The 13130-nt window shown below is 43.6% G+C and overlaps 1 protein-coding gene across 1 annotated transcript in view; it reads left to right on the forward strand.

The window, feature by feature from the left end:
- GRK3 (G protein-coupled receptor kinase 3) overlaps window positions 1-13130 on the forward strand; it is a 118726-nt gene that overhangs the window by 78300 nt on the left and 27296 nt on the right. Inside the window, exons 9-12 of the mRNA XM_040250977.1 lie at window positions 485-584; window positions 6776-6854; window positions 8654-8784; window positions 10982-11076. Coding sequence (XP_040106911.1) covers window positions 485-584; window positions 6776-6854; window positions 8654-8784; window positions 10982-11076 — 405 coding nt within the window. The remainder of the gene's footprint in view (window positions 1-484; window positions 585-6775; window positions 6855-8653; window positions 8785-10981; window positions 11077-13130) is intronic.

Genomic DNA, 13130 nt, shown 5'->3' on the forward strand with positions numbered 1-13130 from the left:
CACCCCCACAAAACACAAACACACACACACACAAGTACTAGACAGTAGGGATACATACAAAATTTATTTCCCTGAATTTTTTGTGTATCTACTTTATTGCTTTTATTTAACTGAAATGTCAATGCATATAATAATAGAAATATTTTAATTATTGCTTGATTTTTAAAAAATAGCCTTTTCACTTTAGAATAATTTTAGGTTTGGAGAAAAGGAGCAAAAAAATAGTACAGGGAGTTTCTATGTACTCCACGTCCCTCTTACCGTAGTATACGACGTGTGTCACAGTGAATAAACAGATATTGATGTGCTGTTACTGACTGAAGTCTCCACTTTATTCAGATTCCCTTAGTCTCTTAGAAGAATTTTGCTGCTTTAAAAGACTTCCCAAATTTTTAGAAACTTCCCCCAATATGATATGTATCATTTAAATCCACTTAGATATATTTTCTGTATAGATTTTCATCAGTAACATTTATGGTTCTAGGTATGCAATGAAATGCTTGGATAAGAAGAGAATCAAGATGAAACAGGGAGAAACCTTAGCCTTAAATGAAAGGATCATGTTGTCCCTGGTGAGCACAGGAGTGAGTATTCAGTTTTGAACATTGCATTTGTGTGTCTGTGTGTGTGTTTCTAGTTATTTGGTGGGTTGGGTTTTTTTTTTGGTATCAGGACAATTTATTTAAAATACAGCTTTTTTTTTCCCCCCTGGTGAATTATGCAGCTAGCCAGTTCTTGAGGGGATTAGAATTTATAGCAGGGAGCAGCAGCACTAAGTTAATATAAATAATAATTCAAAGCTGGCCTGTCTGAGTTGGGAATCAGGAACATACTCCCGGCCGTCACCACACACACTGATCACTTGTCCCTTTACTGCCTGTTTATGGCCTCCTTCTTTGTGGAATATGACAGAGATGGCAGAATATGATCGTATCAGTGACCAAAAAATCACCTGAATATAGTTAAGAATTGGCTGCATGACAGCGAAGGATGAACCCAGAGGAGAAAAAGTAAGAGGAATGTCGCTTCTCTCCTTCACAAACAGAGAGGAAGTGATGTGGCTTCGTCAACCCCCAACTATCCCTGTGGAGTGCTCTGCAGAATCCCAGGGACAGAGGAGCCTGGTGGGCTGCCATCTGTGGGGTCGCACAGATTCGGACACAACTGAAGCGACTTAGCAGCAGCAGCAGCCAGTCCACATTTCATTTGGAGGGGACCTTGTCTTCTCAGCACTTGCCCCCTTCCCCTGCTGTGGATGCTGGTCTTTTCCATCCCCAGTGCTGTGTTTCTGCACTTAAAGTCTGCAATAAGCAGACTGGACCGTTTATTCGTACATTCCAGCTGTCATTTTGAGCTCATCACCTGTCAAAGCCAGCTTCACCCTGTGTCATCTTGACTTGCAAAGCAACATCCCGCTCTGATTTCTTTTCCTATTAATGGCATCACCCGGGATCAAAATCTCAGCTTTTATTTACTCTGGCAGATATATGTAAAGACACCCAGAAAAACCCACGGTCCCAGAAACCTGGGCATTGCCCGTGTACCCTGGCAAGTGAGGCACAGAGCCTAGGGGTACCTCCAGCTGTCACAGCTGGGTTCTAAATAAGGTCACCTTCACCTAGAGGTTTTCAAAGACTCAGATCTTCATGATCACTCAAGGCATTCCTTTTAGCTGATAAGCAAGGAACCTGAGATCTCGGGACATCATTTCTTTGCCCAGAGTCCCTGCACTTCCTAAACAATCCTGATGTTCTTTTCTCATCCCTTTGTCGGCTCCATGTTTTCTTGTCACCAGATATATTTATTGTGTTATAGTTTATGTTATTCTAGTGTTAGTTTTAAGTGCTTCTAGAAAGGCTATTTACTATGGAAGTCGATGAATATCATAATTCAGTTTAACTGTAACAGATGAAAATGCCATCGCTATGAACAGCAATGTCTAATTAGGCACATCTACATGCCAACATGGACATTAAACATTTCAAGTAAGAGTGACCCTGTGTGTGTGACCAAGATTTTAACTGATTGGAATGGAATCTGAGTGGCCTGCACACTGTATTGGAATCAGCGTGAATGACGTTGGTTTCTAGTATCTGTTGGAAATATCTCTGTCTTCATTTCAGATGTGAATGTGTGCTTATTGCAGACTTTAAGTGCTTTATTAAAATATTAATTTTTAATGTCTTATCTCAAAGCCTTGGATGTTTATTCCCAGGAGAGCCTATGGAAAAAAATTGAGGGTGTTGGAAAAATATATGAATAATATTAATTTTCATGTAGCATTTTTGTTTTATTTAGGTGAACAGAATGTGATTAAGTAGTTGTAGAATTCCTCACTGGTCTGTCCATAAGAGAGTAAATAAAAAATTGCAGTTACGTTGGGCTACTGCTTTGAACTAATTTAAGACTTGTTTCTGCTTTTTATTCAAATATCAAGACAGTTTAGCATTTTTAGAAACATTGTAAGTGCATAATTTAACCAAAAGAATTGTAGTAAAGTTATTTAGAGTCATTTTTGTTGATCAAAGGCCACAGTTTGTAGGATTTAAGTAACCTTTAGTTTAAAATTGCCTCCTTAGGTGATGTGTTGATCAGCCTGTGTCAATATGATTACCTAAGGTGTTGGCATGGAAATAAGCTGGAGTCACCATCAGAGTTTTCTTTCTGCTTGGAGGTTGTTTTACTGTTTCAATCACAAATTGAGAATTCCTACTTCTCACCCCCAAAAGAGACAGTAAGAAGTACTGTTCCCAGTTTTATTCTGTAACTTTTGGGTCCTGAAAAGGGAATCAGGGCAAGTGTGTCCATTACTGGGAGGAGCCATCAGCACCTTCGTTAAGTCAGTCAGTTATTCATGAGGAGTGTTGCTCATTCATTCCCTGATCATCCTTGAGTCTTAGATTGTGCCAGGTACTCCACTACGAGACAGGGGTCCCAAAACGCAAATTTGGTCTTTGCTCTTATAGGGCTACATAAAATGAGAGACAGCAGTGTTTACGCAGAGAATCTCAGACATGTGTCGATTGTCAGAACACGTGACAAGAGCTGTGAAAGAGAGGTCTGTGGTGCTCAGAAGGCATTTAACAGGGCGGTCCTCTGGGGTCCGAGGGGACGCCAGGGTGTGTGTGAGTCCTGAGCACGGATGCCCTGGGGACTCACAGGTCAGCACTGCTGGGCTCTGAAGTGATGCCATGAGGACCACGGGGAAGCTGGGGAGAGAGGGGAGCAGACAGAGGCCAGACCAGCAGAGAGAGCTTTCTGGACCAGTACTGAGGGCTTCTAAGAATCCTTACACCATTTAATGAGCCTCACAATTCTGAAAGGGGTCCTCTGACTGCAGGGTGGAGAACTTTTCTAGAGGACTACTTTGTGGTCTGTTTTATCACAGTTTAAGTTCCTGCAAAATGCAGACTGTTTCGCTCACTAGGAAATCAAAGAAGACAGTTCCAGGGACTTCCCTGGCAGTCCAGTGGTCAAGACTTCCTGCTTCCAATGTAGGAGGCACAGATTCAATCCCCGGTTGGGGAACTAAGATCCTGCATGCCCCCCACCTCCCCAAAAAAAACTTTAAAAAAAGGAGATAATTCCTTGCTTAAGAGCTTTTTTATTTAAGGATCCACCTGTGAGAAACCCCTAGTTCTTATTCACCTTGAATTTGTAATCAAGACAGAACATCTTACCATAATTATCTTAGAAACTGTGCTAACACCATTATTAAACTGCTGCCTGTTTGTCTGTGTGGGTCAGCATTCAGTTCTTTGTGTCTCAGACTCCACCTGAGACTCAAGATGGCATCTGCTCAGGGCCTAAGAGATGAGAGATCCTGGTCAGTGAACTCCTTAGAGATAACCAGATTACGTCCCTTTAACCGAGCTTTGATTTTACATTGCTATGGAAAGGTTACCTTTGTAAGTGGAGTGACATAGGACAGGGTCTGGCGAGGGTCCAGAGTGGGAGACTTGGGGTTTGAATCTTAGCTGGCTACCAGATTTCTTTGTGGCCTCAAACAAATCATTTCCCTTTTAGGAGGTGGGGTGGGGGCAGTGTTTAGTTTCCTCATCTTTAAAATAAAGAATTTGGACCCGGTGATTTTTTTTTTAAGAAGAGCATTTCCTATTGCAGTAGCCTATGACTCTAAATCTCCAATTCATGTCCCATCTTAATAACATTGTATCTTAACTCCACTTTGACCTTTTGCCGTTTTCTCAGGGCTGTCCTTAGAAGGATTGAACACTGTCTGTTCAGAAATACCCCTTTCCAGCCTCTGTTGGTCCCCTGGATGAAGTGAGTGGAGTTGCTGTCTCAAGCGGGAAAAGACCCAGGCTTTACTAAGTTCCTGGTCCACCCACTTGTCTGCTCTAGGGATGAATTGCTCATTAGATCAGGAACCAGAGTACGTGGGGAACCCCATTAAGGAAGGAGCGTGATATTTAGAGCAGAATGAGTCGTCACCAGCAGACTATGGAAAGGTCTGGTGAAACACTGGTGGGGCTCCAGTTAGGATGGTGCCACCCTGCCCCCAAGAACCAGATAGCTTTTAACAGATAAAGGACAGCACCTTTATTTTACAACTATATAAACCAAAATAAATCTCCAAATTTGTGAACAGCAAGACCATCTCAACTGAACTCTTAAGGAAAACAAGGTAACCACAAAATGAATTTCCTCCAGAAGACTTGTGGAAATTGAGTTCTAGTTCTCGAATCCTGAGCACATGGGCATGTGTCCACACAAATTCATCTGTATGCCCTTCATCGATAGGTGTGAGCGAAGTGAATTCTGTTCACAGTGCACTCTATTGAGTATATTCTGTAGAATTTAATAATTCTTTGCTTCTGTTAAGAAAGATGTAGATATTTTATGCCGTTTGTTATTTGAGTCAGTTGAGTGGCAAGTGCTCACTGTGCTTGTATCTCAGTGGGACCTAGTACTAGATCTGGTGGATTTTCACCAGGGAGCAGATGCGTGTATCCAGAACCTAGGTCAAGAGACGGAGAGTCACCCATGTCCCAGAAGTCTCCCTTTACCCTTTTCAGCTGCTCACCCCATGCCCAAGCTAGCTACTACCCAGATGTCTGACACATAATTTAGCTGTGCCCCTGTTGGAACTTTATATAAATGTATTCCTTTTGTGTCTAGCTTCTCAGTATTGCTTGCAAGATTTAGCTAAGTCGTCACTCATAGCAACAGCACCTTCTGTAGCTAAATAGTAAGGGTCACCAGGCTATGTGTGTGGCCTGGGGACCAAATCTGGCTTGTGTTTACAGTCTGTGAACTAAGAATTTTTTTTTTTTTTTAAGCAAAAGAAGAGAAGAAATTGTCAAGAGAAAAGAAGCAGAAAAAACTATGTGACAGGGACTGGATGGGGCCCAAAAAGCTTAAAATATTTACTGTCTAGCCCATTTGCAGAAGTTTGGCAGCCGCTGCTGTATAATATTCCCTCGAATAAATGTGCCACAGGTCATGTGTTCTTCCTCCTGTCGGTAGACATTGGGATCATTTCCTGGTTTGGGCTGTTTTGAATAGTGCTGTGAGGGCCATTCTCATGCAGGTCCCTTGGGGCATATGAGTACAGATTACTGTCAGGTAAATACCCTGGGCTGGAATTTCTGGCTCATAGGCTTTGCAGGTAGTGATCAGCTTTGGCAGATGCCATCAAACGCCTTGTGAAAGTGGTTGTATGATTGTGTCCTCCCAGCTACCATATTGGAAGTCCCATTAGCTCTGTATCTTTGCAACACTTGGTATCATCAGTCTTTGTGATGTTAGTCATTCTCCTTTGTTTCAGTGATGAAACGTTGTGATTTGCAGTTTGCATTTCCTTGGGGGACAGCCGAGGTCTGGCATCTGTTTAAAGACTTACAGACTATTTGATACTCAGCAACAATATACAGTATTGCTGTTGTTGTCATGCCATTTTCCTGTTGGGTTGTTTGCTTTTCTCTTCGTTGATTGATGAGAGTTCTTTAGATATTTAGATATATGTGGATTTCAAATACCTCCTCCCATTCTATTATTTGCCTTTCCTACTCTCTTAATGGTATCTTCTGAAGAACAGAAGTTTCAGCTTTATTTTTCTTCAAGAGTTATCTGAACTTTTCTTGGCTGTTTACATTTCTATATAAATATGGGGATGAGTTTGTCAATTTCCATTTTAATTGTTTACATGGAATGTATAGATTAATTTGGGAGAAAATTGACATCTTTACCTCATCTTTAATTGAGTTATTCTATCTTCTGCCCTGGTATATTTTCCACTTTCGAAAGCTGATTTAATTCCATTTTTATTGTTAATGTTTCAAGACAGTAATATCAGTAGCATTTCTCCCCATGATAAAGGTTCTTCCAGCTCAGAATCAGACATTGAAATGGATATGTGGCTATAACCAGAACCAAAGTGTAGGCCAATAGGAGCACTGCAAGGCAGTAGTATTTTTCCGTAGAATCTGAGTCTTTGAAGGTGTAGATAGAGGAGTCATGATTTAATCAGAGTGACAGAGCCATCTCTGAGTTCATCTCCAGTTAGCAGTGTCTGTATCTCTGTGCACTTTTTTGTTTTTCCATGGAATCAGGCTCCCTTTCCTGGGTCTGTTAAAGTTACCACATAGGTGTCTGTGCTTCATATACAGAGCAGTGTCATGGCTTAAAGAAAAAAAAAATGTATAGGTGGCACTTAGTAGTAGATATACTTTCCAGGACAGCTTTTTGCTTTTCTTATATGTATGTGTGTGTGTGTATATATATATATATATATTTTTTTTTTTTTTCACTATAGGATTGTCCTTTCATCGTCTGTATGACCTATGCCTTCCACACTCCAGATAAACTGTGCTTCATCTTGGATCTGATGAACGGTAAGCAAGATGTGGGGAGTCTGAATACACTGAATGACTCTGCCATGATGTTGTTTGTTTCAGGATATTTGATCTTGGCTTGCTTTGCTCCGAACAGACTGGCCATTTGGGTCTTTCAGATAATTAGATTCCCCCTCAAGTTTAAGGAAACCTTTCACTCTTTGAATTTCCAATTCAACTTCATTTTAAAAAGTTGACTGCAGTCAACTGGCCCTCAGCTTTAGGAATGAAATGTCTCCTAAAGATTCATAGGCCAAAGACAGGAATGTATTTAAAAACAAACTGTGAAGGACTGACTCTGGGCCAGCTCAGATTTTAGCCCAGTAGTCTGTACCTTTAGTCCAGACCCACCATATATCAGTCTTTAAACCGTCAGTGATGAACTGGAGAATACAGGAAGAACTTTAGCCAGAAAGTAGTTTTCTGTCTTTCCTGGTGGCTCAGATGGTAAAGCATCTACCTGCAGTGCGGGAGCCCTGGCTCAATCCCTGGGTTGGGAAGATCCCCTGGAGGAAGGCATGGCAACCCACTCCAGTATTCTTGCCTGGAGAACCCCCATGGACAGAGGAGTTTGGCGGGCTGCAGTCCATGGGTTTGCAGAGTCAGAGACAACTGAGCAGCTTTGACTCACTCACTCACTCAGTTTTCTAATACTAGAAAGTGACGTGATGTAATTAATTCAAAGCATTTTTAGTAACAGGGGCTGAAGTGGAAAAGCATATATTTCCATAAATGAATACCTGTTTTGAAGTTCCGTTGAAGTTTTAATTACGTTTTGAGTTTTTGATTTAGAACCAGACCCATCCAACAGCATGAAGGAATCTCACAGATATAATGAGCAGGCCAGCCGGACGCAGCAGCATATTTCCGGCCTGACTTGATTTGTGTCACTGTCAGAACTAGCAAAGCTAACCGATGAGGGGAGGTCAGAGTCGAGTCCAGTTGGCTGTTTCGAGGGGCTGTGAGCTGATAATGCTGCTTGGGCTGGGCACAGGGAGCCTTCAGCAATGCTGGAAATCTTCTACATGCTGATCGAAAATAGCTACACAAGAATATGCGTGTGTGAACAGGAAGATGCTTAGGGAATCAAAGGTAATGGGAGTGGACACACGTGAACCTCTGTAAATCAGCTGTGGCTCAGCCTGTATCATTTATGAGAACATTCCCTTACCCTGTTGGTGGCATTCTCTGTCTCTGTAACTGGAGGCCATATGATCATTGATCTTTTCTAACCCTTTATTATGAAAAATTCAAACATACCACAACATTGAAAGGATTTTACCGGGGACACCCGAACACCCAACCACCTGGGTTTTTTACCAGTTAAAATTTTACTGTATTTGCTTTCTCAAATATCTATCAATATGAGCAGTGTATTCATTTTGTCTCCATATTTACTATCCACAGAGCCAGTTGCCAAGCCACCTGCTGCCTCACTACGTGGGTTGCTTCAGCTGGGAGACAGGACTGTAGTAATCAAAGGGTCGGGTCGGCCCCCGTCCCACTTCCCCCGGCGGGACACGTGGGAGCCGTGATGTCCATCCGAGAGCGGAGGCTTGGGGTTCATATGGTCCCAGCCACTGTCGCATCTAAGTCTTCTCAGTGGTTTAGTTTTCTCTGGGATTTTTTAAAGTGTTTCATCAGATTACAGAAGTCAGCGATACACCTATATCATACATGTAGACAAAGCATAACGTTAGTTAACCGTTGTCAGCCATGTCATGACTCTGCACGATGACCGTGACTTTTGTTTCCCTGGCATTCACGCACCGAGTCACATTCTGCATCTCTGATCCCAGGGGGTGACCTGCACTACCACCTTTCGCAGCACGGGGTGTTTTCCGAGAAGGAGATGCGGTTTTACGCCACAGAAATCATCCTGGGGCTGGAACACATGCACAATCGGTTTGTCGTTTACAGAGACTTGAAGGTAAGGTGGTCTGATGGATTCCCCGCCGTCTGTCCAACACATGCAGCAGGCGTCGTGCGGTAGTCGTGGTCCCCCACGCGTCTCCCCCTCTTTCGTGGCATCCTGTCACTTTCCTCCTCTCAGCCCTGGGCAGAACATCACCTTCATGAGTTCAGTCTCCTCCAGACACTGAACTCTTTTCTGAGGACTCGTCTTTCCCGGTTGTCCCTGGCACCTCCCTGCCCGGTGCAGCACATACGCCAGCTCAGATATTTTAATTAGTTAATTATGAAAAGCAGGGTGGGTTTTTTGTTGTTATCACCCATTTTACAATTGACCATAATTCTGTTAATGTTCACCAAGCAGCTGACTTGGCCCTAGCTCGGTGTGAGGGCAGAAGGCGTACAGAGATAAAGAAGCAGAGCACCACTGTCGTATGGGACATTATCTACTGGTAAACTCGCACATAGAAAGGCTGAGTGCTAACTCGCCAGAGGCAGGGCTGATCGGGTAGGGATGGGGTGTCTGACAGCTGGCAGAATTTCCCCCACCCTCTGAACATCAGGCGATTTCGAGATTGCCTTAAAAAAGTCACTGGCAGATTTCCAGGTTCCAGAACTCCATAGCCCCAGTCTGCCACACTGCTTCCCTTTAAAAAGTCTTACTGGACTTGAACAGAATGAAGCAGGTGCTTTCTCAGTTTTTCCATTCCAGAGCACGATGCTTGCTTGGTCGAGGATCCTGCATGAGACAGGGAGTTGGTGGTTTGCTTGGTACTTCTGAGGTGATATTCATGTGGCCAGCAGCATGAAGGTGGGGGAGCAGATGAAAGGGACCGTGACAGATTATAGAGATGATCGTGCAGGCACATAAAGGTATAAATAATGGTGAGAAGAAATGTGATAGGCGTGGCAGCTTCCGGAGGATGCGAAACCCACGGAGAAGCCTGTTTGCCTCCTCTCTCTGATTACTTCTGAAACTGAAAGCAGGTTAACCAGATCAAGTGTACCGATAATGCCCCCTTCTCTAAGGAGCTCATGTGTTTTGATTGGCTTCTAAAAGAGGTTACCTCCTAAGAATCTGAAATGGTGTATTTTGCAATTGAGCATATTATTTTTTTTCCACGAAGTACTTTGTAACTTTCAAAGCCTCCTGCAAAGCTAAAGAATTACTCCCATAGCCTTCATAGGAGCATAAAGAAGAGGGAAAAAATGTATTTTCATCAAATTAGAAATAATTAGACCCTGGTTGGCACATGACATTTTATTTCCTCATGGTGAGTTTTGCAGAATGAAATACATGCTGAAAGCCCATGAAGCACCATTGTAATACATTTTAATTTAAATCTATAACCGGCCTCGAATCATCTTGATGTGGTATTTCTGTTTTCTAAACTATTTAGTAGGCAGTGGTATTATCTAATTTCTATTCAAACTTAATTCTAGTCACTCATGATTATTCATGCTTCAGTTTTATAATGGCATGCCATTATTTTTATTTCGAGCAAAACAATAGTTGATCTCCAGGCAGAAAAATACCAAGATGACTGTAATTCAGTGTATATTAGGGAGGGGAGTTTCATTTTCCATGATCACGCAGACTAAATCTAATCTTAATGGCTATATTTCAGCAGAGTTGTGGTCAAAATCATATCTGGTCATTTGGTAAGGCCCTCCATAGATTCTCTCCTAATAAAGCGAAATGACGTTTATCAGGATTAGTGTGGCACCGTGGAATGTTTGATTTCCTAGGTCATCACTTGCACGTTGTTACAAGATTGCTTTCTGTGCTGTGTTCCACAGTTCAAAGTCCTAGTGGTTCACAGAGGCTAAGGAGCCAGTGGACTCACTCCCTTTGTGGAGAGACACCCCATTCCGGCTGGATTGCAGTTCTTGCTGTGGAAAGGAAATACTGTAACAGCGATGAACTGTGGTGGTAACCCTCCTGGGTAACCTGGTAACCTGTGTTCCATTGCCGAATGAGTAGACTCTTCTCCATCCCTCCTTGCCACTCTCCTGCTACAGTTATCGATAACATGAAAGATATCATTGTCAGTCTCATGCCCCACTTGGAGGTGATGATGTAATTAATGCTAGAATTCATGTGTAGGAATGAAATGTGATAAAAATAATGATAGCAAGTGCCTGTGATTGCGGAAGTTCTCCCAGCCTCAGGACGCCTTGGGGACTCTCAGAAATCACCTTCTCTTTCATTTTAGCCCGCCAATATCCTCCTGGATGAGCACGGACACGTGAGGATATCAGACCTCGGTCTTGCCTGCGATTTTTCCAAAAAGAAGCCGCACGCGAGCGTGTGAGTAGTCACACTGGCTGCTCACGGCCGCTCCTAGTTCGGCTCCCTTTTCCACTCAGACCCCAACGTGGCCGTTTGTTCCTCCAGCTTTCTCTTGTCAGCAGTAGTTTCCAACATGTGATGATGCTGGGTCAGAGGGAGAGGAAAGCAGTGGGGTGGCGTGCTTGCTTTCACCATTCTGGGGGCCCGCAGGGGATCCACAGGGTTAGCTGCCCGGGGGCAGGGAGCCTGAGGGCAGGATGGGGGCCTTCGCAGCAGAGCCGAGCCCGCGCTGGCTCTGTGACCCTCACTCTCTTCATCTGCCAGGCAGCGGTCGTAGTAGACCGAGACAGCTTATGTGCCAAAGGAGGGGCACAGGCCACCACATAGAACTTTCCAGGGAGGCCCAGAAGTCAAGCTTCTCTCTCCATCCACTCTCCTTTTTCAAAACATTTCCTTTTTTTTTTTCCTCAAAAAAAAAAAAAAAAAAAAAATGAGGATTCTTTTTTTAATTAAAAGAATCATCTACTTGCAGTTCAAACTTTTCACGCAGATCCTGTTGTTAGATTTCAGTGTTACATCCGTCCTCCATGCAGGGGAAGCTGCTGGAAGCCCCTGCCCTTGGCCATCCCTGCCCCCTGCCTCGGTGGACCCTGAACTGCTTCTAGTGGTGGCTGTGCTTTCTCCACATGTGCTGACACTGTCCTGAGGACTTGCCTGAACCTGAGATCGTGGCGTGTAGTGGCTGCCCCGGGGCTCAACAGAGGCAGAACAGAATATGTACTGGTTTTCATTCCTGTTTATTTGGTGTCAGTTTATCTGTGTAGAAAGTATGGACAGGTGTGCAGTTTGTGGAAAAATTCCTTCAATTATTTTCTTCTCCAGTATGTCAGTCTTAGCAGTGAATCTCTTAACATTCTATCTTATTGTGCATCATTGCTGTGTTGAATGGTCTTAAAGTAACTCCCAGGGGTCTTGTTTCATGCATCCGTGCAGAAAATAATCTATAAATCCTTTTTTGTGTGTGTGAGACTAGAAGCAAAATGGTTCTAAAACTGCACTATTTTATGAAGGGCTGCATTAAATCAGAATTGCCGTTTAAAGCTCTGATCAGATATTAATGGCAATGAGTGCCGTTTCTGTAAAGATGTCTCTCCCTTCCTGCAGAATGTGGGACAGGGTGATAAAAGCCTTAGCATTTTGCCAGCACTTGACAATTATGAGGCCAGAACCTGGGGTTGGATATATCAGCCTCTCCCAGGGAGTTCATCAGACATTTTTAAGAGAGTCATTTGAATTTTTAATGCCACAGCTATTTGATATGCTAATTTCTTCAATTTAGGGTAGTCACAACTGAATATGAACCAAGAGCTCATAAGAGTTAATCTTCCAAAGGAATTAACTTTCAGAAGCAGGGTTACTCATTCCCTCAAAGGGCCTTGCTCACGTCTTACTGTAATTCACACGCCAAGTCTGAAAGGTGGTCTGTTGTCCGTTATCTGAACCACATCCATTAAGGGTTCAACCTTCCGACCTTGTCGGGAAGCTTGGTTTCCATGTTTAAGTGACAATACTGAGGTCGCTACTTGAAAAGGATAAACGCTCAATGAAGAAGTATGTTTTTAGGTGGAGGAGGCGGAGAACAGAGGCTTTGGAGACAGATGTGGGTTTGAATCCTTCCACATGGCACCAGCCTCATTTTTCTCTTCTGCAAAGAGGCCGTCACAGTGCTGCTCACTGCATGCGACAGCTGTGGGGTGTAGTCGCCTCCTTCACGCAGGGAGGGTCTAGTTGACGCTGGCTGTGTGCCAGGTGCTAGCGCTGCTGCGGGGCTGAGGCAGACGGGCTCCTTGACCTCCCAGAACAGCCACCTAGGGGACTGTCCAGGAAGTGACTGGTGTGGGGACAGCATTCATGCTGTGAGTGGAACACTGGCTGTCCCAGGAACACGTGGCTGGCAGCCTGCATGTGTTGTTATTAGTGTCTTCATTCAGTTCTGTTCAGTTCAGTCGCTCAGTCGTGTCCAACTCTTTGCAACCCCACGGACTGCAGCACGCCAGGCTTCCCTGTCCATC

The sequence above is a fragment of the Oryx dammah genome, unplaced genomic scaffold (assembly GCF_014754425.2).
Source record: "Oryx dammah isolate SB20612 unplaced genomic scaffold, SCBI_Odam_1.1 HiC_scaffold_12, whole genome shotgun sequence".
NCBI lineage: Eukaryota > Metazoa > Chordata > Mammalia > Artiodactyla > Bovidae > Oryx > Oryx dammah.